Here is a 27694-nt window from a genome sequence, read left to right on the forward strand (position 1 = left end):
GATGGAATCATCTCTGGTAATGCAAGAACTCCAATTCAAAAAGACAATTTTGACTTGTTTTTTTTCCACATTTTGTTGGCCTGGTCAGAAAATATTCACATTGAACTAGAGGTTGCATAGAATCACATAATTATGTGGAGTATACAGCACATAAACCAGCCAATTAACTCAATTAGTTTTTTGCCAATATTGATGCCACAGGCAAACACCACCTCCTCCCCAGCTTGACCTCTTTCCACTTAATCCCAAACAGAATAATATTTCATTTGTTTATCCCTCGTGTGTTTATCTCATTCCCCTTTAAATGAATTTATATCATTCTTTGCACGTAGCAAGTTCCACATTTTAACCGCTCTCTGGGAAAAGAGGTTTTGAACAAACGTGTTATCCTTTATCCTGATCTAATTGGAAGGAAAGGTGCCTGGGACATTTTAAATCCTGCGTTAATCTCCAGGCAATTTGAAGCAAGGTCCCTGAAACCAAACTGATGAAGATCTCCATCCAACACGTAGTGCAAGATCAATGGAGATGAGATAAGGCAGCTTTGTGATGTGTAAGCAAAGCTACAAGTCTGAGTGACCTGCATCCTGCAAGTTTCACAAATAACTGGATTGTGTTCCCTGCAACAGAGTTGATATAGTTGGGAGTTCAGACGGTTCAATCAATCTAGTAGCACACATCCAGGCTCTACCTTTCAAAACTGAGTCGTTTAGTCAAAAGCATCTCGTCAGCCAATTTAATGCAATTGCTCCTGCAAATGTAAGTGTGGAATTGATCTCAAGCCATTCGATGGGGAGCAGTGGTTCGTACTCATAAAAGAAGCACGAGGTGGGGGGGAGGGCATAGATTTAAAGTGACATGCAAATGAAACAAGGGTGATGTGAGAAGAAAGTTTTTACACAGTGAGTAGTTAGAGAATGGAATGCAATGCTTGGAAATGTGATCAATTGATGCATTAAGCAAGGTATTGGATGATTATTTGGATGCACTGCTCTCAATTCTGGTCTCCCTGCGATAAAAGGATGTTGTAAAACTTGAAGGGGTTCAGAAAATATTTACAAGGATGTTTCCAAGTTGGAGGGTTTGAGCTATAGGGAGAGACTGAATAGACTGGGGCTATTTTCCCTGGAGCATCGGAGGCTGAGAGGTGACCTTAAAGAGGTTTATAAAATCATGGGGGGCATGGATAGGATAAATAGACAAGGTCTTTTCCCAAGGGTGGGGAGTCCAGAATTAGAGGGTATAAGTTTAAGGTGCAAGGGGAAAGATTTAAAAGGGACCGAAGGGGTAACTTTTTCACGCAGAGGGTGGTACGTGTATGGGATGAGCTGCCAGAGGAAGTGGTGGAGGCTGGTACAATTGCAACATTTAAAAGGCACTGGATGGGTATATGAATAGGAAGGGTTTAGTGGATATGGGCCAAATACTAGCAAATTGGACTAGGTTAATTTAGGATATCTGCTCGGCATGGATGGGTTGGACCAAACGGTCTGTTTCCATGCTGGACATCTGTATGACTATGACTCTATGATTAAATGGTGTGCAGGTACAAGGCAAGAGATTGGCCTGAGGTAACAGAACTAGTACAGGTATGATAGTCTGAATGGCCTCCTCTGCACTACAATCATTTGTGATTTGCAATTGGGTTAAGGTGGTGTAGTTATGTAGATCATCCGTTGGACAAGTTAACGAGCGGTTGAACTGATAAAGCCCCAGGACATGAGTTCAAATTCACCCAGAAAGAATGACCACTAATTCCTTTCCTACACAATCTGGAAATAAAATGCTGTTGTAAAAGTAGCCACAAAACTGCCAGGCTGCGAATAAAATTCAATTGGTTCTCCTTAGCTTATTAGTATTCCATTCGGCCTACATTTGCTTCATATCCCATGCCAACATGATTACCTGCCTTTTGGATTTACAAACCTCTAGTTGCTACCTAGTGATCCAGGAAAGCCCACTGTCATCTTCTCACCAGCAGCAAACTCCATGTGTCAGGAATAGGTTTTTAAAGAATGTGATGTGATTATCTCATATTGCAAAAAAACATAGAAACGTAGAAGATGGGAAGAGGAGTAGGCCATTGTACTCTTGAGTCTGCTCTTCCATTTGATCTGATCATGGCTGATCATCGAGCTCAATCCCCTAATCTCTCCCTCCCCCCAAAACCCCTTGATCCCTTTAGCCACAATTGCTATATCTATTTTCTTCTTGAAAACACACAATGTTTTGGTCTCAACCAATTTCTATGGAAGTCAATTCCACAGCCTCACCACTCTCTGGGTGAAGACATTTCTCCTTATCTCAGTCCTGAAAGGTTGACCATATATCATTAAACAAAGATCCCTGGTTCTGGGCTCCCCTACATCAGGAACACCCTTCCTGCATATAACCTGTTTGGTCCTGTTAGGCTTCTATGAGACTATTTTTTAACCTCCCTTCATTCACAGGATGAGGGCATCACTGGCTGGGCCAGCATTTATTGCCCATCCCTAATTGCCCAGTTAAGAGTTAAATACATTGCTGTGGGTCTGAGTCACATGTTGACCAGACTGGGTAAGGATGGCAGTTTCCTTCCTTAAAGGACGCTATGAACCCAGATGGGTTTTACTGACAATCAATTCATGGCCGTCACTAGATTCTTAATTCCAGATATTTATGGAATTGAAATTCCACCATCTGCTGTGGTGGGGTTCAAACTCAGGTCCTCAGAACATTATCCAGATCTCTGGATTAACAGTCCAGTGATAGTATCACTCAGCCATTGCCTCCTCATACTGCCCTCATTCTTCTAAACTCCAGTGAATACGATCCTAATTGACTCAGTCTTTCTTCAATCCTGCCATCCCGGGAATCAATTTGGTAAAACTTGCTGGCCCCAACTGTAGCATGACTATCCTTCCTCAGATAAGGAGACCAAAACTGTATACAATATTCCAGCTCAACACCCTGTAGTGACACACCCTTGATCCTGGACTCAAGTCCCCTCACTCTGAAGGTAACATACATTTTGCCTTCTTTGTCCTTTTCTGCATCTGCACACTTACTGGTGCACAAGGACATTCTCAATTTACAGATATTCAAATCATGATCTGCATTCCTACTTTTGCTACCAAAGTGGATGACCTCACGTTATACTGCATTTGCCACTCATTTTCCCACTCCCTCAGCCCGTCTAAATCACACTGCACCATCTCTGCATGCTCCTCATACCTTCCCCTCTTACTCCCAGCTGATACATTTTACTGGGTTTGCCATCTAACAGGATGAGCCAAGGCCCCTCACTCATTCTAAGGATCATCGTTTACTTTAACAATCAGCATTTCAACTCGCCTTCAATTTCTTTGAAAAGCATTGGCAATATGGGAAGGTTTCAATTTGAGCACTTCTTCCTTTCTGCATCAGCAAAAGAGAATCTTGAGAAAGAAATTCCTATAGGAAGCTATTTTAAGCCTAGAATCTGGCAGTTATACAATTGATGAATGGTCATAGTCTAGTCATCAAAAAGATGTTTTCTTTTTGAAAGTATTTCCATACATCAGCTAAAATAACACTTTGGTGTTCATTAGTATTCCAATTGCCTCCGCATAAGTCATTAGTTTTGAACATAGTGACAGTGCTGAATGCTCCTGAGACAGTGATGGTATGCAGGTCACAATGCTGCCAGGTTTCACTTTTAAATAATGCAACTTGACTTCCATTCATAACATTCGAGAGGGGAGTCCAATCCCGCTCCTCCCTTCATTCCCAACCTCGGAGTGTGCAACGTTGTGCATTTTCATGGTCCTCATGCAGGGGAGCTCCTGCTGCTGTTCCGACGCACACAAATGGCTTCCAGGTTTATTGCCCACATGCAAAAACTGAAAATTCAGCTGATCTCTTCTCTTCTGTAGCTCTAGAGCTCATCCTTAGCTCGCCAGGATTATGACCATCCAATTTTTAAAAAGAATACATTCACACCATGTGGGCATTGTTGGCTATGCCAGCATTTATTGCCCATCCCTAATTGTCCAGAGGGAAGTTAAGAGTCAACTGCATTGCTGTGGGTTTGGATTCACAAATCGACCAGACCCAGTAAGGATGACAGTTTCCTTACCTCAAGGAAATTAGTGGGACAGATGTTTTTTTTTCCAACTTTCAACAATGGATTCATGGTCATCATTAGACTCTTAGTTCCAGATTTTTAAAAACAATGCATTCCAATTCCAGCATAGGGGGGTGTGAACCCCCATCCCCAGAACATTACTTAGGTCTCTGGATTAATAGTCCAATAACAATATCATTAGGCCATCACCTTCCCTTTACAGTTCATGCTTTAACTAAGAATATCCAACAATATAGCACAGGCTGGTCAATGGAGCTGAGCTACAGATTAACCATAATCTCTCACACGTACTTGACCCGCACATCTCCACTAATGTTTTTTTTCGGATTTAAAAAAAATAACCCTTGGAGTAATACCTTTTGTTCTTCATGCTTGGTAAGACAATGGAATAAAAATTATAGCACCAACAAATTATATTTATATAGCACCTTTAAGGTCATAAAATATCTCAATGCACTTTGCTGGAGAGGTATAAAGCAAACTTAGACAGCAAAACATAATTCAATGTTAAGGTAAACAAGGTTTGGTTAAAATGAGAGATTTTAAGGATCACCTTAAGTGAAGACTGAGAAGTAGAGAATTGGAATGATTGTGGCAGGAATTTCCAAAGCTTAGGCCTCAGGCAACTGAAGGCAGTGATGAAGAATTAAGGATGCTCAGAAGGCTGGAATTAAATGTGTTGTTGTGGGATGGAAGAGATTACAATGCAGAGATAAGACCACTGAGGTGTCCGAAAGCAAGGCTGGAAGTTTTAAAAATCAAGATAGAGTTACAGGGTCATACATACAGCACAGAAATAGACCTTTCAGTCCAACTCATTAACACTGACCAGCCAAACCAATCTGACTTAGTCCCATTTGTCAGCATTTGACCCATAACCCTCCAAACCCTGGCTATTCATATACCCATCCAGATGCCTTTTAAATGTTGTAATTATACCCAGGTGTTTGATCAGTAGTCAATCAGGATCAGCAAGTGCAGGGATGAGTGGGGACTGGTGTGAGTTGGCTAGGCTCTAAATAACTAAAAGCTTACAAAGAGTATGGATGTGGCAGTCTGGTCAGGAGTGGACTGATGTTGTCAAGTCTAGAGGTAACAAATGAACGAACGATGGATTCAGCAGAAAAGAGATGAATTCTCAATCAGTGGGGGGATTAAGAGTTACAGGGAAAACACAGGGAAGTGGAAGTGAGGCTTGTCAGATATTTCATGTTATTGAATGGCAGAACAGGCTTGATGGGCCAAATAGCCTATTCCTGTTCCTATTTCTCATGATCTTATGTGGATGTGGAAATAGATGTCCTAGTGATGGCAAAGATATGTGGTCAGAAGTTCACTTTGAGTCAACTGTGACGCCACAGTATTGACCACCCTGTTGCCGTTGATGTATCTGGCAAGTATCTGACATTTTACAGGTAAATTTGAAATAGTTGACAGAGGCACTTGCTGGAATCAGATGTCAGCTACCTTTCTAAAAAGCTGTGGGTGCCACTGCCTAGGCCAGGATTTATTGTTAGTCTCTGATAGTCCAGAGTGAAATTTGTTAATCACGTTGCACTGCATCTAGGACACATGTAGACTAGGCAAAGTAAGGATGGCAGATTCCTTCCCTAAAGGACATTACTGAATCAGCTGAGATTTTTATCCCCCATACCATAGTCAACAGTGATCATCTCATCACTGTTGGGCTAATTTATTTCTCCACAAATTTCTCCCTCAGTGAAGTCAAATCTTATTGTGCGCTATGATGGTATTCAAACCTATATTCTTTGAACATTGGTCTAGAGTTCTGGATTGCTACTCCATTGACATTACCACTACACCAATACATACTGATCTATGCTATTAATGTCAAGAGGACCCCGGTGTAGTTCCTTATAAGGCTTCCTTATTGTTAAAAAAGTCTTTCATGGCTGACGCACCACAAGCAAGGCAAGTATTTATTGCCTATCCCCAAGTAAACCATGAATTGTCTGGCTTGATATAGCCAGTTCAGAGGGCACTTACAACAACAAACCATTTTGCTGTGAGTCTGGAGTCACATGTAGTCCAGACCAGGTAAGGACAGTAAGAGCATTGAGTACAGAAGGTGGGATATTATGTTACGGCTGTATAAGGCATTGGTAAGGCCACAGTTGGAGTACTGCATACAATTCTGGTTGCCTGTTGTGGGCACAATGTTTATTAAGCTGGAAAGGGTGCAAAAAATATTTACAAGCATTTTACCAAGACTGGAAAGTTTGTTTTTAAAGAGAGGCTGAATAGGCTAGGACGTTTATTTCCGAGAGAGCAGGAGGCTGAGGAGGGACCTAATAGCAGTTTAGACAATCATGAGGGGCATGGATAAGCTGACTAACCAAAGTTTTTCCCTCAGGTAGGGGAGTCCAAAACTAGCGGGCACAGTGAGAAGGGAAAGATTTAGAAGGAACCCGAGTGGCAACTTTTTCACATAGAGGGTAGTACACATATGGAATGAGCTGCTAGAGGAAGTGGTAGCGGTGGGTACAAATATAATGTTTGAAAGACATTGGACAGGTAGATAGATAGGAAAGATTTAGAGAGATATGGGTCTAATGCAGGCAAGTGAGACTAGTTCAGTTTCGGAAAACTGGTCGGCGTGGATGAGTTGGGCCAAAGGACCTGTTTCCATGCTGTACAACTCAATGACTCCATTCCCTTCCTTAAATGTCATTAGTGAACCAGATGGGATTTTATCATGATCAATTGTAATTTCATCACTGAGATGAGACTAATATTCCAGATTTACTTACCTAATTTAAATTCCATCAGTTGATGAAGCAGGATTTGAAAGTGTGCCTGCAACACATTAGCTAGGACCTTCGGATTAATAACCCAGTGACATTATCATATATTAGAAACAAAATGTGAATTATAGAGACCTGAAATAACAACAGAAATTGTTAGAGATACTCTGTAGGTCTGGCAGTATCCGTAAGAGAGAAGTAGAGTTCAAGTTTCAATCCAACCTGACTCCTCTTCAGAACTTCATTGTCACTATAGTATCCTCTGAATGACCTGACTTGAAAGGAATTCTGCCAGACACTCTGAAAAATGCATTTATGTGATACATGTGCAATCTGAAGGATTTTGTGACCCATTGCAATGATTAATTGCGACCAGCATCCCAACCATTCCTTCATGAGCAGACATCATTGCTAAATCTGTCAACATTGCCTACACAGTCAACAGGCGAAAAACATCCAAAAAGCCCAGGCATTGTGGAGATAGAATTGGAATGTGATCCACATGTGAAAATGATTCTGATCTCTGACCACTTAGGAGCAGGCCATTCAGCCCCTTGAGCCTGCTCCATCACTCCATTCGATCATGGCTGATCTCATCTCGGCTTCAACTCCACTTTTATACCCACTCTCCATAATCCTTCAAACTATTACTAATTAAAATCTGTCCATCTCCTCCTTAAATTTACTCAATGTCCCAGAGTCCACTTCACTTTGAATTCCATAAATTCAGTTCCCTTTGAGTGAAGTAATTTCTCCTCACCTCTGTTTTAAATCTGCACTCCTTATCCTAAAACTATGACCTGTCATTCGAGATTACCCCACACGGGGCAACTTCTGCTCTTGTCGATCCACTTTAACACCTTATATACCTCAGTTCGAGCTCCTCTCATTCTTCTAAGCAAGCCCAGTGAGTCTGGGCTTGCTTCCTTCTAGTGGATTTGGGATGAGGACTGGGCAGGAGTCACTTAACTCTGCCTATGACAGGCCAAAACAAAACATGGATCACACGTTATCCTCAACAATGTAAGTTTTTTCTTATTCATTTAAATATGCGGGGAATAAATAAGAGGAGACGGAGCTTTTCAAATAAAAAGCATTTCAAGATTTCACCACCCATAGTGGTGGGGATTCAAACCCATGCTTCTCGAATATTAGTCTGAGATTCTTGACAGTGGGACCAGTGTTGAAAAATGTGGTGCTGGAAAAACACCGCAGGCCAGGCAGCATCTGAGGAGCAGGAGAATCGACGTTTCAGGCATAAGCCCTTCTTCAGGAATGAGGCTGGTGTGCCAAGCGGGCTGAGATAAAAGGTGGGGGGGGAGGGAATTTCAGGATGTGGCTGAAGAGCTTCAGGGCAGAGGAGATGACCTGGGGGGGTGCAGTGAGAGAGGGACTCACTGAGATCCTTGTAGAGGGAGGCGGAGAGCTTCTTCAAGGTAGGTATCCTTGCAAGAGGATTTGCAGTAGGTTAACATCAACTAGGACCAGTGGCATTATCATGCTATCACTGTCTTTCTTCCAAATATGTTTCATATGCAATGGATATGAGCACAGAAGTTAGAGCTGAGACTGTAATTCTCCAGTGGTATGACGGGAATTGCAATTGATTGCTTCAGAAAATAATGTTCGAAGAACAAAGTTCTATATTGATGCAAAGTGGATGTGAGGAACATGGAATCAGCAATGATGCTATTGAATGGTGGAGCAGGTTCGAGGGGCCGAATGGCTGCTCCTGGTCATATGGTCTCTGGTCTTAAAGTGAGAAACCAGTTGTGAAGCTGATTGGCAATATTATTAGAAAATTGGATCAAAGCTAATTGTCAGCATTTGTTGCAGTGGGAGAAAGTGAGGACTGCAGATGCTGGAGATCAGAGTTGAGAGTGTAGTGCTGGAAAGGCACAGCTGGACAGGCAGCGTGTGCCTGGCCTACTGCACTTTTCCAGCACTACACTCTCGACAGCATTTGTTGTCGTGCCCATCCAACACCTTTTTGAACTTTCGAGACTGTGAAAACTTTGTAAGGGATTTGAAAAGTCACATAACCGATATTGTAATGGAAAATGACAGCCTTTCCCTTTCTTTTTTGTCCCTGATAGGACCTTTGAGCAGCATCTTAGTAAACAAGTATGGATCGCGTCCAGTGATGATGTTTGGAGGTTTGCTCTGCTCGATTGGAATGATAGCTGCTTCATTTTGCAACAGTATCCTTGGACTCTTTATGTGTGTAGGCTGCATTGGAGGTGAGTATTATAAACAGCAGGGTCAGATAGAAGATATACATTAAAATTCGATGGTGTGTTACCATCAATGATTCCCCACTATCACCATCCTTGGGGTTACCATTAACCAGAAACACAACTGGACTCACACAGAAACAAGAGCAGGTCAGAGGCAAGGAATACTGAGTCGAGTAACTCATCTCCTGACTCCCCCAACCCTGTCTCCTATTTACAAAGCACAAGTTAGGAGTGTGACGGAATACTCCCCCCTCACCGGATGAGTGCAGCTTTAACAACATTTAAGAAACTTGACACCAGCCAGGGCAAAGCAGCCTGCTTGATTAGCATCACATCCACAACATCAACTCCCTCCACCACCAATACTCAGTAGCAGCAGTGTGCACCATCTACAAGACGCACTGCAGAAATCCACCAAAGATCCTTAGACAGCACCTTCCCCATGTATGATCATTCCAGCTCCAAGATAAGGACAGCGAATACATGGGAATAGCACCACTTCCAAGTTCCCTTCCAAGTAATTCACCATGCGACTTGGGAATATATCATCATTCCTTCAGTGTCGCTGGGTCAAATTCCTGGAATTTCTTCCCTAAGGGCATTGTGGGTCAACCTACGGCAGGTGGATTGCAGCAGTTCAGTAACGCAGCTCACCCCCACATTCTTAAGAGCAACTAGGGATGGGCAATACATGCTGGGCCAGCTAGCGACACCCATGGATTATTAAAAAGACATTGTATATTCTGATGGTGCGTTAGTTCTCCACAACCTCCTTGCAGTGATCAGTAGTTTGGAACTTGTAATCTTGGCGAGAAATCTTGAGTATGAATTGTGGTTATGGTTATTAATGTGGCAGTCCTCGAGTTGTATCTGGGAAGGAAGGCAAGGAAACTTACTGAAGTATCTTTGTCTACACTGGAAACAAGTTCGTTAATCATCACTAATGATAAATCTGGTGTAGATGTGGATTAAGTGGAACTGCACTTCTAAACAACAGCTAGTGCAGTTGTAGTGAGTTAATGGCTGGAATTTGAAATGAATAGAGGAAGGAAAGAATAATTTAATAATGCAATTAATTTGGTGCACATGGATAACAAATATTGAAACAAAAACAGAATTTGGAGAAACAACATTCTGTGTATCAAATTAATTGCACCATTAAATTATTCTTTCTTTTCTGTATTCCCTTCAAACTCTACCCATTAATTTATAACTCTATATTTTCACTAGCTGTTGTTTGAAGTGCAGTTCCACTTAATACATGCCAACTCCAGATATATTATCAATGATGCTTTGATGAAAGGTCATTGGTCTCAAAATGTTAACTCCATTTCTCTCTCTACAGATGCTGCCAGACCTGCTCTGTTTCTCCAGCAGGTTTTTGTTTCTGATTTCTAACATCTGCAGTTCTTGGTGTTTCTCTTAAGAAGACTGAAATTTATTTCAACATTGCAATTAGTCACATAAGAAGTAGGAGAAAGACCAGCCCAACAGTCTCAGTCTCCTCCACGATTCAGTAAAACTGTTGCTGAACCTCTCCATCAACTATACATCGAGCATAGAATGGTATAGCACAGGAACAAGGTCGAGGGTATGGTGCTGGAAAAGCACGGCAGGTCAGGCAGCATCCGAGGACCAGGAGAATCGAAGTTTCGGGCATAAACCCTTCATCAGGCTTATGCCCGAAATGTCGATTCTCCTGCTCCTCGGATGCTGCCTGACCTGCTGCGCTTTTCCAGCAACACACTCTCGATTCTGATCTCCAGCATCTGCAGTCCTCACTTTCGTCTAGCACAGGAGCAAGCACTTTGAAGGCTCACTGTCTCTGTACCAACTATGACGCCAGTCTAAGCTCATTGTCCATATTCCTCGGGTTTCCTGCCTGTTCATATGTTTGTATAAGTACCTCTTAAATATTACTAATGTATCTGCTTTTACCACCTCCCTTAACAACACATTCCAATTACCTACTACCCTCTGTGTAAAACATTTGCTTCGTTCATCTCCTTTAAACTTTCCCACTCTCACCTTAAACCTATGCCCCTGTTATGGACCAGGCCAGACCCCCTCAAAATATTTTAAGAAGGTAGTTTGGACCGTAACTTTTTTGTATTTTAAAAGCAGATGTAAAGTGGGTGTTCCAGGTATGGTGCAGCTGGTCAAACCACTAGGTATTAAGCAAAACAGAATTTATTTAAACACTGCAGTTGAAATTCACACAAAAGAAAACAGAATTTTGAATAACTTAACAATTGGAAAACTTAACTGACTCAAGACAGCAACTTAACTAATGAACTGTTCCAGTCCAGTAACATCCCATAAACACACACCTTGACAAAAAGGTAAATTCAAACACAGATTCTTACAGGAGGGAATAACTTCCAAAAAGATTTCAGAGAGAAAGTCAATCAGGAATCATCTGCTGAAGCTTGGAACCTTTCTCTGAACTCCAGCATCTTGTGACTGCCACAGCAAAAACAAACTAGAAAAAAACCTGAAATGGGAGAACTGGCTATTCCCCTGCCATTGTTAAACTAGGCCCCTTGGCATCTCTGCCTTCACGACCTCTCTTAAAAAAAACCCAAGGACAAAATAACCATGTTAAAGTGACAGCATCGTCACAGCCTCCTCGTATTTGATAGTTCCACCTGGGAAAGTGACTATGATTATCCAGCCTATTCATGCTTCCCAAATTGCATAAACTTCTATCAGTTCACCCCTCAGCCTCTGACACTTGAACAAAAACAATCCAAGTTTGTCCAACCTCTCCTTATAGCTAATACACTCCAATCCAGGCAATATCCTGGTAACCCTGTTGTGCACCTTCTGCGAAGATTCTGCCTCCTTCCTACAGTGAGGCGATCAGAACTGCACACAATATGCCAAATGTAGCCGAACTGATTAGATTTTAGATTAGATTAGATTAGATTCCCCACAGTCTGGAAACAGGCCCTTCGGCCCAACCAGTCCACACCGACCCTCCGAAGAACAACCCATCCAGACCCATTTCCCTTTAAATGATGCACCTAGCACTACGAGCAATTTAGCATGGCCAATTCACCTGACCTGCACATCTTTGGACTGTGGGAGGAAACAGAAGCACCCGGAAGAAACCCACGCAGACACGGGGAGAACGTGCAAACTCCACACAGTCAGTCACCCGAGGCTGGAATCAAACCTGGGAGATGTTTTATGATTTGTCAACATTCATACTCAATCCCTTGACCAATAAAGGCACATATGCCATAGGCCTTCTTTACCACCTTATCCACTTGTGTTGCCACCTATAGAGAGCTATGGTCTTGTACTCCAAGATCCCTCTGGATATCAGTGCTTCTAAGGGTCCTGCTATTTGCTATGTAATTTCCTCTTGCATTTGACCTCCCAAAATGCATTACTCTCACTTGTCTGGATCAAACTCCATCTGCCATTTCTCCAGCCAACTTTCCAACTGTATTTTCAGCTGTAGCCTTTGACAAATGTCCTCACTGTCCACAGCTCTCCCAATTTTTGTGTCATCTGCAAACTTGTTAATCAAGCTATCTACATTCCATCCAAATCATTTATTTATATATTACAAACAATAGAGGTCCTAGCACTGATCCTTCTGGAACAGCACTGGACACAGATCTCCAGTCTTAAAAACACCCTTCCATAACTACACATCTATGACCAAGTCAATTTTGCATTCACCTTACAAACTCACCATGGATCCCATGTCACTTAATCTTTTGCACCGTCTACCATGAGGAACCTTGTCCAATGTTTTAGTAAAGTCTATGTAGGCGACATCAACTGCCTTATCTACATCAATCATCTTTGTCACTTCCTCAAAAAGCTCAATCAAGTTTGTGAGACAAGACTTCCCCTCATTACGCAATGCTGACTAACCCTAATAAGTCCATTCTTTCCCAAATGTGATTAAATTCTATCCCTAAGAATCTTCTGCAATAATTTACCTACCACCACTGAGGTATGGCTCTCTGGCCTATATTTTTCTGGATTCTCCCTGTTGCCTTTCTTAAGCAAAGGGACAACCTTGACCATTCTCCAGTCTGCTGGGACCTTACCCTGTGACTAAAGAGGAGACAAAGATCTCAGCCAAGCCCCAGCAATCTCCTCCCTTCTCTCTTTCAGCATCCTGAGATAAATCCCATCAGGTCTTGGAGACTTATCCACCTTAATGTTTTTTCAAGGCACTCGACATTTCCACCTTCTTAATTTTGCCATGCCTTAGAATTTCAACATGCCCCTCCCTAATTTTACCATAGTCCATGTCCTTCTCCTTAGTGAATACCAATGCCAAGAACTTATTAAGGACCTCACCACTTCCTCCAGCTCCACACATAAATTCCTCCTTCGTTCTTACGTGGACCTACCTTTTCTAAAGCTACCCTAATAAATGCATAAAATACCTTTGGATTCTACTTAATTTTACTTGTCAAGTACATCTCACAGCCCCACTTCTCATTCCTAATTCCTTGATTCAATTCTTTCTTTCTTCCTTTGTATTCTTCAAGGATCTTGTCTGAATTCAATTTCCTAAAACTTACATATGATACCTTTTTCTTTTTGACTGAATTTTCAATATCTCGTGTCATCTAAGGTTCCTGAATCTTGCCATCCTTATCTTTCATCCTTACAGGAACGTGCTGGTCCTGAGCTCTGATCAACAGGCCTTTAAAAGACTCCCCTGTGTCAGATGTGGATTTATCCTCAAGCAACCACCCCAATCTAATTTCTCCAGTTCCTGCTTGATACTTCTGTAATTCACCTTCATTGGAGGACCAGTCTTATCCTTTATCTGTAACCCAACAAGTCCACACCAACCCTCCAAAGAGTAACCCACCCAGACCCACTTCCCTCTGACTAATGCACCTAACACTATGGGCAATTTATCATGACCAATTCACCTGACCTGCACATCTTTGGATTGTGGGAGGAAACCGGAGCACCCTGACAAAACCCACACAGACACGGGGAGAATGTGCAAACTCCACACGCACAGTCACCCGTGGCAGGATTTGAACCTAGGTCCCTAGTGCTGTGAGGCTGCAGTGCTAACCACTGAGCCACCATACCACCCTTTACAACTATCTTTAAAACTTATGATCACTATTCCCAAAATGCTTCCACATTAACATTGATAACCTGGCCAGGCTTATTCCCCATTACAAGATCTAGTACAGTCCCTTCCCTAATTGGATTATCAGTTTTGATGTACTTTTCTGTCCTTTCCCCATATCTCTTGATTTTCTTGAAGTCCAGCATTCTGCACCAAGAAACATTACAATGTTTGTTTTTAATCCATAGAAATGTCTTGCTGGAAATGCAACATCACAGTGTTGTTCAAACTGATATCCAACATGGGAGGAAAATTTATATTGGTGTAATGTTTGTGTTAGTATGCTGAGGTTGGAGATGAAAGCACAAATGTTTAGTCTCTCTACCTGTACTTGTGTCTGATCTGTGTGTGATGCTGACATCAAGTGCAGAAAGTCAAACAAAGCATTTCATTCCACAAAACTCTCATATATCTCCTTGTTGCATTTGAGAAATACCACCCACAGAAATTCTAGGTCCCATTGATATTCCTTCCAAACCTGCGAGATAGCATAATTGTTTCAATTCTAATGAATTATGATGATACACAACAAGAGAACTATAATAAAAGCAAAATGGTGTGGATTATGCAAATCTGGAATGAAACAGAAACTCAGTAGGTCTGGCAGTATCTGTGGAGAGAGAAACAGAGTTAATGTTTCCGGTCTCGTATAACTCTTCTTCTGAACTGTAAGCACTCCTCTTCAGAAATCCTCAGATAGAACATAAAACATAGAACAATACAGCGCAGAACAGGCCCTTCAGCCCTCAGTGTTGTACCGACCTGTGAACTTATCTAAGCTCATCCCCCTACACTATCTCATCATCATCCATGTGCTTATCCAAGGATAAATCTCCCTAATGTGGCTGAGTTAACTACATTGGCAAGCAGGGCATTCCATGCCCTTACCACTCTCTGAGTAAAGATGTGCAGGCCAGTAGATTGGCCATGCTAAATTGCCCATAGTGTTAGGTGCATTAGTCAGAGGGAAATGGGTCTGGATGGGTTACTCTTCAGAGTGTTGGTGTGCACTTGTTTGGCCAAATGACCTGTTTGCACACTGGAGGGAATCTAATCTAATCTAATCTATTGTAAAGCTATGATTATAACGTTGGCTGAAGATATTTAGGACCGGAATGGCTTCATCTGCACCCCCCCACCCCAACACACACATACATACACACACATATACACACAAACGCACATACACACAAACCCACATGCATGCATACACATATACGTTTGTGGGGTTGTTACATTGTACTTTGCTCAAAAACTGCATGAACCCATGTAAGATTCTGTTAATTCATTTTTTTAGATTAGAATCAGTCTAAACATTATGGCACAGACATCAGCACACAGGGGCTAACACCTTCAATACATTATCTGGGCTGACACCAATTGTTAAAGTTCACTTGAGAATGTAACTTTTAAAAAAAGGTTTGTGATTTACATATGAAAGAAATGAAACTAACATGGTCATTCTAACAGATGAAACACTTAAACAATCAAGGTATTTTTCAATGTATAATTTCAGTTACATCATACTGTAAACTTTTGTTATAAATTCTGTGTCCTACAACAGTGTACTCCACAACCACCTGATGAAGGAGCAGCGTTCTGAAAGCTAGTGCTTCCAATTAAACCTGTTGGACTATAACCTGGTGTTGTGTGATTTTTAACTTTGTACACCCCAGTCCAACACCGGCATCTCCGAATACATGTGTACAAAATGCCATTAGTCGTTCCAAATTTAGTTACAGAAACAAAATGCATTGTGAAATAAAACATCAGGGATATGTGGAGCAAATGACTGATGTGGTGTTTTATGGAGAAAGCACACAGTAATTTAGTAGGGAAGTGATGGCCTAATGGTATTATCGCCGGACTATTGACCCAGATAATGTTCGAGGGACCTGGATTTGAATTCTGCCGTGGCAGATGGTGGAACTTGAATTCAATAAATAAAAAATCTGAATTAAGAGTCGAGTGATGACCATGAATCAATTATTGAAAAAAGCCATTTGGTTCACTAGAGAAGGAAACTGTCATCATTACCCAGTCCAGCCCACATGTGATTCCAGACTCACAGCAAAGTGGTTGACTCTTAACTGCCCTCTGGGCACTTAGGGATGGGCAATAAATGCTGGCCTGGCCAGTGACACCCTCAACCCGTGAATGGATAAAGAACAATCCTGATGTCCTGTTCTTTATAACTCTAATACCAGGAGAAAGTGAGGACTGCAGATGCTGGAGACCAGAGTCGAGAGTGTGGTGCTGGAAAAGCACAGCAGGTCAGGCAGCATCTGAGGAGCAGGAGAATCGACGTTTCGGGCACAAGTCCCTCATCAGAAACATTATGCCCAAAACGATGATTCTCCTGCTCCTCGGATGCTGCCTGACCTGTGTTTTCCCAGCGCCTCATTCTCAATTCCTCTGATACCAACCCAATACTATTCGCTTACTCCACATGTATTTTATGCCTTTTAGTTTCATATGTACCTGTTCACAAGATTGATGACCTCCTTGATTTCTTTTCAGGCCTAGGATTGGCATTCAACCTTCAACCAGCTTTAACTATGATTGGAAAGTACTTTTACAAGAAGCGTCCCATTGCCAATGGACTGGCTATGGCTGGTAGCCCAGTGTTCCTGAGCACTTTGGCACCTCTGAATCAGTACTTAATTAACGTCTTTGGTTGGCGAGGCAGTTTCTTCATCCTTGGAGCTATCCTGTTGAACTGCTGTGTGGCAGGATCCTTGATGAGGCCGCTACAACCCATAAAACCAACTGCTGTAAAAGATGCACAGTTTTCTGCTCTCAAGAAGGAAGAGGGCAAGGATTTGGAGGATGGTCTGTTGCAGAAAAAGAAGAAGAAATCAACTCTCTTTACTGTAATTAATAATTATCTAGACCTCACCCTCTTCAAACATCGGGGATTTCTGATCTACTTGTCGGGAAATGTCATCATGTTTTTTGGATTCTTTGCTCCAATAGTTTTTTTGGCTCCTTATGCCAAGCACATTGGCATAGATGAGTATTCGGCAGCATTCCTGCTTTCCATTCTCGCTTTTGTAGATATGTTCGCAAGACCCAGCATGGGCCTACTCGCAAACTCCAGATGGGTGAGGCCGAAGATCCAATATTTCTTCAGCTTTGCTGTTTTCTACAATGGCTTCTGCCACGTCATGTGCTCATTGGCGAATGACTTCACAGGCTTGGTTGTCTACACCATCTTCTTTGGCTTTGCCTTTGGAATGGTGAGCGCTGTTCTCTTCGAAACACTGATGGATTTAGTCGGTGCCAAGAGATTCTCCAGTGCTGTGGGACTCGTCACCATCGTAGAGTGTTGTCCGGTACTTCTGGGCCCACCACTGGCAGGTAAGATTCATATGCTCAGAGCTCTTCTAGAAATTAGCTACATGCAGTACCATGCTTACAATAACCCCACATCCACTGAGTTTGACCCATGTTTACAGCATGGGAAATATTTATTGTTAATGCAGACATTTTCTGAATTAGAATCATAGAATCCTGACAGGCCATTCGGCCCATTGAGTACACACCATCCCTCCAAAGAGCATCCCATCCAGAACCACCCTATATTTCCCATGGATAATCCACCCAACCTGCACTCTTTGGATTGTGTCATAGAGGCATACAGCACGGAAACAGGCCCTTTGATCCAACCAGTCCATGCCGAACATAATCCCAAACTAAACCAGTCCCACCTGCCTGCTCCTGGCCCATATCCCTCTAAACCTTTCCTATTCCTGTCCTTATCCAAATGTCTTTTAAATGTTGTAATTGTACTCACATCTACCACTGCCTCAGGAAGTTCATACCACGTGCAAACCATCCTCTGTGTAAAAGAATTTGCCTCTCACATTGTTTTTAGAATCTCTCTCCTCAAAAATGTGCCCCTTAAACTCAGGATGAAACTGGAGCACCCGAAGGAAACCCATACAGACGTGGGGAGAACGTGCAAACTCCAAAAAGGTCACTCAAGGGTGGAATTCAACGCAGGTTTACAGCACTGTGAGGCAGCAGTACTAACCACTGAGCCACCATGCCAATGAAGGGATTTAGACAGAAACTCAAAACTGAATAAAACAGACAGAGTGAAAGGAACTAAATGTAGAGAAATAGCCCACAGAGGTGATAGAATATAGAACATAGAACAGTACAGGGGGTTTGGCCCTCGATGTTGCGCCGACCTGTGGAACCAATTTGAAGCCCATCTAACCGACACTATCCTATTATCATCCATATGTTTATCCAATGACCATTTAAATGCCATTAATGTTGGCTAGTCTATTACTGTTGCAGGCAGGGCTTTCCATGCCCCTACTACTCTCTGAGTAAAGAAACTACCTCTGACATCTGTCCTGTATCTATCATCCCTCAATTTAAAGCTATGTCCCCTTGTGCTAGCCATCATCATCCGAGGAAAAAGGCTCTCACTGTCCACCCTATCTAACCGTCTGATTATCTTATATGTCTCAATTAAGTCACCTCTCAATCTGCTTCTCTGAGGAAAACAACCTCAAGTCCGTCAGCCTTTCCTCATACCAGGCAACATCAGAGTAAATCTCCTCTGAACCTTTTCCAAAGCTTCCACGTCCTTCCTATAATGGGGTGACCAGAACTGTATGTAATACTCCAATACTGATAATGATGACATGATGTGTGGGCTGAGAGGACCAAAGGTACAGAGGAAGAAAGATGCAGTAGAGGAAGGAATGGATACAGTAATCCTTATTTACTCAGCTAAATCAAAGTGGATATTTCTCCAAGGGTACCTGAGTAACCTCATACCGAGCATCCACACTTCAGCAAATTAGATGGAAAAAAAGATCAGATTCCTTATAGTGTGGAAACAGGCCCTTTGGCCCAACAAGTGCACACCAACCTTCTGAAGGGTAACCTACCAAGATGCATTTCCCTCTGTCTAATGCACCTAACACTATGGGCAACTTAGCATGGCCAAGTCACCTGACCTGCACATCTTTGGACTGAGGGAACCCACGAAGAGAACGTGCAAACTCCACACAGACAGTCACCCAAGGCTGGAATCGAATCTTGGGCCCTGGTGCTGTAAGGCAGCAGTGCTAAGCACTGAGCCACCGTGCCACACCAACAATGTGTTGAAGCGAGCATTTTCAATCACTTGTGGTTGCTCATTCTGCGAGTGAAATAGTTTGTGACACCCGAGTCATTGTTGCTGGCTTATCATTTCCACAAAGTTTACAATTGTAACGATGCAAACCTCTAGCATTGGAACGTGGCAGAATAGTCATGTTTGAATGCACTTACCAATTCTTTCAGCCGTCGATTATAGTTTCCAACTCAAATCTGTACGTTACGATATATTGGGGCAGATTATCTGGTATCTGAAACATAGCCTCAACCACCACCTCTCGATGACATTTAGATCAGAAATGATCTGTGTTTGTGAAGTCCAGGAGGTTTTCTACAAACTGTATTTGTTTGCTACTTAACATTTTTTAAAATGCTGGCCCACTAGGAACATTATCCAGGACTTCATCTGCATGGTTGGAAATAGAGTGGCATCGGTTTCATAAAATACCATTGTTCAATAAGTATCTGTGCTAATGGGGTAAGAGAAATCTAAATTTGATGTATTATTTATGTAGGATTTTGTGGTCAAAGTAACACATGGTTCTCCTGCATCATTGAATAGAAATGGTTTGTTGGCAGGTTACCCATAAAATTGACCTGTCTCTAATAATTCCTGTGGAACACTTTGGTACTGTATACACTGCTTCTGGTGCTGGACAGAACCAATGTCGCCAAAACTTATTTACAATAGTCTATGTTACTGATGTCAAGGGAGACTGCGAATATCCTTTGTTGTCACTTGTACTCATGTACAAGTTTCATAATGTCGCCTGTTGTGGTGCCATCTCAGGGACAAGAAACTAGGAGCCAAGTTTTAGATACAAAAGAGGAATAACAAGAAGAGTAGTTACATCACTTTGCAGTGTTTAAAGAATAAGTTAAAAACAAGATATAGTCAAAGGATTGACATTACAGTCAGATTTTTAAAAATCCAAATAAATATTGTATTGCAGCAGCTCAACACGGAGGCTTTCCCATGTGGTCTGACTGCCCACATCAGACCCCAGTCCAACAACCATCTTAGCTCCCTTCCCCTCAAAGCCTCCAGTCCAGTCCACCCCGTAACAGCTCTCAGCTGCTCCTCTGCTCGCCACACATCCCATCGCCCGCTGCTCCAGGATTACTTATCACCCCCTCGCCCATGGCTCTGAGACTACATACTCTCTGTCCCCCAACCCACTGCTGTGGGACTACTTACTCCCCAGCCACTCGCGTGTGGCTGCAGGACTACTTACTGCCCCCTTGACCGCTGCATTGGGACTACTTACCTCCGGCCCCCTCGCCCGCAGCTCCAGGACTATTTACCCAGTTGCATAGGACTACTTGCCCACTACTTATTCCCTGCCCCCTCGTTTGTGGCTCCAGGACTACTTACCCCCCTTCCCCTCGCTTGCAGGAATGCGACTACTTACTGTCTCCTCACTCATGACTCCAGGACTACTTACCCACACCCCCTTGCCCGCTGCTCCAGGACTACTTACTGCCTCCCTTGCCCATGGCTCCAGAACTACTTACTCCCCGCACCCTCACCCTCTAATCTGGAACTACTTACTCCCTAACCCTTGCCCATTGTTCTGGAATTACTTACTCCCCACCCCCCCGCCCGCAGCTCCTGGACTACTTACCCACCCGTACTCTCGCCCATGTCTCCGGACTACTTACTCCCCGTCCCCTTGCCTGCAGGTCCAGGACTACTTATCGCCTCCTCACTCGTGGCTCCAAGACTATTTACCCATGCCCCCTCGCACGCTGCTCCAGGACTACATTCCCCCATGCCCCCTTGGGCCCAGCTCCAGGACTACATACTCCCTGCCCCCTCTCCTGCTGCTCCGGGGCTACTTACCATCCGCTCACTCATGGCTCCGGGACTACTTACCCTGCCCCTCACCCACTGCTCTGGGACTACTTACTCCACGCCCCTCGCCCACTGCTCCAGGATTACTTACCCCCTTAATTGTGGCTCCAGAATTACTTAAGCCCCACCCTCTCACCCACAGCTCCGGAACTACTTACTCCTTACCCCCTCATCTGCTGCTCTGGGTCTACTTAACCCCGCCCCCTGACTTGCGTCTCCAGGACCACTTTCCGTCCCCTCGCTCATGTCTCCGGGACTACTTACCCCTGCCCCCTCACCCGTTGCTTTGGGACTAGTTACTCCCCGCTCCCCCCTGCCCGCTGATCTAGGACTATTTACTCCTCACCCCCTCACGCGTGGCTCCAGGACTACTTACTGCCCCCTTGCCCACTGCTCTGGGACTACTTACTCACCGCTGCCCCGGGATAGAGAGACATGTGTGAGAGAGAGAGACTGTGTATGAGAGAGAGAGATAGAGAGAGACAGAAAGTGAGAGCGACCTGGCAGTGGTTTAATCTCTGGGTCACCAAGCCCTTAAAGGAAGGCAATGACTGAGCAGTATTATCGCTGCATTGTTAATCCAGAGACCCAGGTAATGTTTTGGGACCCGTGTTCAAATCCTGCCATCATCGATAGTGGAAGTTGAATTAGAACTCTAATGATGTTTGTGACACCATCACTGATTGTAGGAAAAACCCATCTGGTTCACTAATGTCCTTTAGGGAAGGAAACTGCCATCCTTACCTGGTCTGACCTACATGTGACTCCAGACTGACAGTGATATGATTGATCTCAACTACGCTTTAGGCACTTAGAGATGGACTATAAATGTTTGCCTGGCCAGCGATACCCTCACCCTGTGAATCAACAAAAGGGAGGGGGTGAGGTTGTGAAGGTGAGTCCTTCATAGCAGCAACTGAACCATTGCTCTGAATCACAATCCAGTCAACTGCCCCTAATGCACGTATATAATACATAATGACTGGATCTATTATATCTGATTACATTACATTACATTACAGCATGGAAACAGCCCCTTCGGCCCAACAAGTCCACACCGACCCGCCGAAGCACAACCCACCCATGCCCCTACACTTACCCCTTACCTAACACTACGAGCAATTTAGCATGGCCAACTCACCTGACCTGCACATCTTTGGACTGTGGGAGGAAACCGGAGCACCCGGAGGAAACCCACGCAGACACGGGGAGAACGTGCAAACTCCACACAGTCAGTCGCCTGAGGCAGGAATTGAACCCGGGTCTCAGGCGCTGTGAGGCAGCAGTGCTGACCACTGTGCCACCGTGCCGCCCACCATCTGAGTAACGTGGCAGTCACATGTTAGATTTATGAGTAAGTACACATGACTGTTTAGCTACATAGAATTTAGTAGTTGGAACAGGTTAGCTCCTCCCAGTGACAGTCCTAAACAATTTATTTAATATTTCTTACAGTTCACTCTTGCCTCTGTTGCTGAGGTTCTGGTTGCTAACGTACCCACTTCAGCTGTTGTGACAGTCGCTATGCATTTTACCTGCTCGGTGGAAAATCCAGGAAATCTAAGTGCAGAGAAAATGACTGTTTGCGTAACAAAGCTTAATCATTTGTATTTTATCAGACTAATGTTCTGAGGGTCACCTTCATTTCGACACCATTCCTATTGTGGCAATGTTCCAGATCACAGCAATTCCCTGCACTATCACATTACTCCAGTAAATTCAAATCGATGGAGATCTTGTTTGACTGTCAGTTTTAAATGACAGATGTCACAGCCTAACACTTGCACGCACAAAGTGATGTGTTAGCTTCTCAATGTTCTTTATCACAGAAGGCTGTGAAGATCAAGTCACCGAATATGTTCAAGAAAGTGATCAATAAACTTTTGGATTATAAAGGCATCAAGGGGGACAGGGAGAAATTGGGGATATGGTATCGAGGTAAAGCAATATTGAGTGGTGAAGCAAGCTTGAACAGCCAGATGGCGTACTCCTGCATACAGAATACTGAATAGCCTGGACAGAGTGGATGTTGGGAAGGTGTGTCCATTAGTAGGAGAGACTAAGACCTGAGGGCACAGCCTTAGAGTAAAGGAAGGACTTTTTAGAATGGAGATAAGGAGAAATGTCTTCAGCCAGAGAGTGGGGAATCTATGGAATTCACTGCCACAGAAGGCTGTGGAGGCCAGGTCATTGAGTATATTTAAGACTGAGATAGATAGGTTCTTGAGTATCCAGGAGATCAAGGGTTATGGTGAGAAAGTGGGAGAATGGGGTTGAGAAAGTTATCAGCCATGATTGAATGGTGGAGCAGGCTCAATGGGCTGAATGGCCTAATTTCTGCTCCTTGGTCTTAAGGTCTTATGCTCCTGGTTTCCATGTTTCTACCTGATCGAGTTGAGTATTGTGAATGGAACAGCCCTTTTAATGCACCAAAGAAACTATTCTTTTTTTAAATATCGGATGTTAGCATCTTATAGAAACTTCCAAAACTAAAAAACAGTAGGAGTAGGCCATTCTGCCCTTTGAGTCTGCTCCACCATTCAATACGATCATGTCTGAACATCCAACTCAGTTCCTGTTTTCTCCCCATAGCCTTTGAATCCTAAGAAATCAACCCACCTAGTTTCTGAAAGTATTTGATGTTTTGGCCTGAACTACTTTCTATGGTAGAACATTCCATAGGCTCACCATTCTCTGGATGAAGAAATTTCTCATCTCAGTCATAACTGGCCTTCTCTTTATCCATTAACCATGAGCCCTAGTTCTCAACTCTCTCGCCATCGGGAACAGTCTTTCTGCCTTTCCCAGTTCAGTTCTATTAGAATGTTACAAGTTTCTGTGAGGTCCCCCTCTCATTCTTCTAAACCCCAGTGAATATAGGTCCAGTCTCTCTTCATATCTCAGTACTGCCATCCCAGGAATCAGTCTGGTAAAGCTTTGTTGTCACTTGCTAAAGTTTATAACTTGAATTAAAAACAAACTTGGCAAGTCTGACAGCCTCTGTTGATGGAGAAACAGAGTTAATCTTTTAAGTTCCATGTGACGCTTCAGGACTGAAGGTGGTTGGAAATTTCACTTGGACCCCTATCTTACGGCTTAACATTATTGCCTGACAACAAATATCAAACAATATTTCCTATCTAATTCACTAAATTTCTTTAGGGAAGGAAACTGCTGTCCTTACCTGGTCTGGCCTATATGTGACTCCAGACTCACAGCAATGTGGTTAACTCTTAACTGCCTTTAGGACAATTAGGGATGGGCAATATGGCAAAGTCAATGACACACACATCCCACAAATAACTTTTTTAAAGTCTCCAGAGTTATGCAGTAATAGGACTGATGTTAACCTATCGGAAGGATGTTGTGAAACGTGAAAGGGTTCAGAAAAGATTTACAAGGAATTTTGCCAGGGTTGGAGGATTTGAGCTATAGGGAGAGGTTGAATAGGCTAGAGCAGTTTTCCCGGGAGCGTTGGAGGCTGAGTGGTGACCTTATAGAGATTTATAAAATCATGAGGGACATGGATAGGGTAAAAAGACAAGGTATTTTCCCTGAGGTGGGGGAGCCCAGAACTAGAGGGCATAGGTTTAGAGTGAGAGGGGAAAGATATAAAAGAGACTTAGGCGGCAACTTTTTCACTCAGAGGGTGGTACGTGTATGGGATGAGCTACCAGAGGACGTGGTGGAGGTTGGTACAATTACAGCATTTAAAAGGCATTTGGATGGGTACATGAATAGGAAGGGTTTGGAGGGATATGGGCCGGGTGCTGGCAGGTGGGACTAGATTGGGTTGGGATATCTGGTCAGCATGGACGGGTTGGACCAAAGGGTCTGTTACCATGCTGTACATCTCTACGACTCTATGACTCTATGTTCACCAACTTCGTGTCAAACAGAAACTATCCCATATAGAATTTAAGTATCCCTTTACATTAATTTTTGCACAAAAGAAGTGTCAATCTTTTTTTTAAAAAATAGACATTCTTCCTGTGCGTTAACTCCTCATCCTGAGCCAATTAATATTCATACCTTTGCTGTAGAGAGATTAAGCAAGGAGCTTGATTCAGTCATTGGTGGTTCCTCTCAGGACAGCCAACTTAAGTTGTGAGATGGCACAATGGCTCAGTGGTTAGCACTGCTGCCTTACAGCGTTGGTCACCCAGTTTCAATTCCAGCCTTGGGTGACTGTCTGTGTGGCATTTGCACATTCTCCCCGTGTCTGAGTAGGTTTCATTTGGATGTACTGGTTTTGTCCCACAGTCCAAGAATGTGCAGGTTAGGTGGAATGGCCATGCTAAGTTGCCCATGGTGTTTAGTGATGTGTAGGCTAGGTGTATTAGTCAGGAGTAAACGCAGAATAATAGGGTAAGGGGATGGATCTGGGAAGTTTACTCTTCAGAGGGTTGGTTTGGACTTGTTGGGCCGAAGGGTCTGTTTCCACACTGTAGGGATTCTAGTCAATGTGAGTGCTGTTCTTTGAATCACAGAATTGTTGAGGTGCAGAAGGAGACCATCCAGCCCATTGTGTCTGCACTGGCTCTATTACCAATCTCCTACCTTTTCCCCATACCCCTGCAAACCATTTTATCTAAATAACCACTCAACGCCCTCTTGAATTGAAACTGCCTCCAACACATTTCCAGACAGTGCAATCCATACCCTAACTACTGTCATTGCATGGAAAGGTTTGTTCTCACATCACCCTTGCTTCATTTGCACTTTATACCTCTCGCTCATTTTTCTTTTAAGAGCAGGACCAGCCTCTCCCAATCAGAAAAGTAGCATGCAGGTACCACAGGGATAAGTTTAGCATTTATCTCTATAGGAATGTATGAAAGCAGGCAAGTGTTGTGTACAAGATGTTAGTGACACTGGACCCGGAGTCCTCATGGAGTTTTGGACCCTTCATGTGAGCAGGCAGTTCAGAAGATGTTCACTGGATTGACTCCAAAGATGGGGGCGTGGGGAGCTTGTCTAATGAAGAGAGATTGAGCAGTTTAAGCCTGTACTCTCTGGAATTTATAAGAATGAGAGGAGATCTAATTGCGATCTATTAGATGCTAAAGGCATTGACAATACAGACGCAGAAAGGATGTGGAACAATCTGGAACAAGAGGTCTGGTTTTAGGATAATGGGTAGCACATTTAATACAGAGATGGGGGGAAATTACTTCTCTCAAAGACTCATAAACCTGTGGAGTTCACCACCTCAGAGTGCAGTCGATGATGGGACATTGAATATATTTAAGGAGACTTTAGTTAGTAACGGGTTGAAGGTTATGGAGAGCGGGTGGGAAAGTGAAGTTGAGGCCGATATGAGATCAGCCATGATTGTGTTGAATAGCAGAGCAGGCTCGAGGGGCTGAATGGCCTTCTGCTGCTGGTAGATCCTATGAACTGTCCACCCACTCATGATTTGGAAAACCTCATCACTGCCTTCTTCCCTCCAAGGACGACAGTCCCAAATTCTTCAATCTATCCTCAAAATTCCTTCCCTCCACAATGAAAGAACTGCAGTTTCTGCTTGTCCACACTCCACCTGGATCAAGAGGTTTATAAAACAGGGATAAATCTTTTGTCATTCTGCCTTGCAGGTGTCTGAATGTCAGAATTCAAATGTGTTCAGCACCACATAGGGTTATTCCGTCTGAAACAAAGATGTTCTAAATTAAGAAAAATTCATTTCAGCAAATCAAATAGTTTTCTGCTGAAAGTGTCAGAAATTTAATTTGCTCTAACCATTTGAAGTTACCAGTGTTGCATCTCAAAATAGTTTATCTAATGAGAGAAAGCTAATTATAACATGGGAACTTTATTTTTGTTACACACTGAATATTGCAGTGCTTTGAAACATAAGCCATACCATGTGCAAACAGAAAACAGTCAACATTTAATATTAATGTGCTGGACATGCTTGTTGACAGTGCAATTTGAGCAATGTTGAACTTTCTGTTTGTTGTACTGGGCATGTAGACTATGTGTGTAGAAATTAGGACCTACATTCAGACTGCTCCTGTCCTGGTGTCAGGACAACAAAAGTGCTTTCCAGTCTATGAAGTACTTCTGAAATGCAGTCACCATAGATATGGGAATGTAAGATATGGGAGCAGGAGTAGGCCATTGGGCCCCTCTACTTGCTCTGCCATCCCATAAGATCATGGCTGATCTATTTCATGGACTCAGCTCCACCAACCCGCTCACTCACCATAACCCTTAATTCCTTTCCTGTTCAAAAATCTATCTATTTCAGCCTTAAAATCATTCAACATTCATGAGGTAGCCCCAGCTGCTTCACTGGACAGAGAATTCCACAGATTCACAACCCTTTGGGTGAAGAAGTTCTTCCTCAACTCAGTCCGAAGTCTGTTTCTCTTTATTTTGAGGCTCTGCCCCCTAGTTTGACTTTCACCTGCCAGTGGAAACAGCCTCCCTGCTTCTATCTTATCAATTCCCTTCCTAATTTGATATGTTTCTGTAAGAGCC

The 27694-nt window shown here is 43.2% G+C and overlaps 1 protein-coding gene across 2 annotated transcripts in view; it reads left to right on the plus strand.

The window, feature by feature from the left end:
• Positions 1 to 27694, plus strand: part of LOC122559860 (monocarboxylate transporter 2-like) — a 185515-nt gene that overhangs the window by 130718 nt on the left and 27103 nt on the right. For both annotated transcript variants that reach the window (XM_043709985.2, XM_043709984.2), the window contains exons 3-4: positions 8967 to 9110; positions 16753 to 17592. In XM_043709985.2, coding sequence (XP_043565920.2) covers positions 8967 to 9110; positions 16753 to 17592 — 984 coding nt within the window. The remainder of the gene's footprint in view (positions 1 to 8966; positions 9111 to 16752; positions 17593 to 27694) is intronic.

Source organism: Chiloscyllium plagiosum, unplaced genomic scaffold (assembly GCF_037043375.1).
Source record: "Chiloscyllium plagiosum isolate Xiang-an unplaced genomic scaffold, Cpla_swu_hap1 HiC_scaffold_19, whole genome shotgun sequence".
Classification (NCBI taxonomy): Eukaryota; Metazoa; Chordata; class Chondrichthyes; order Orectolobiformes; family Hemiscylliidae; genus Chiloscyllium; species Chiloscyllium plagiosum.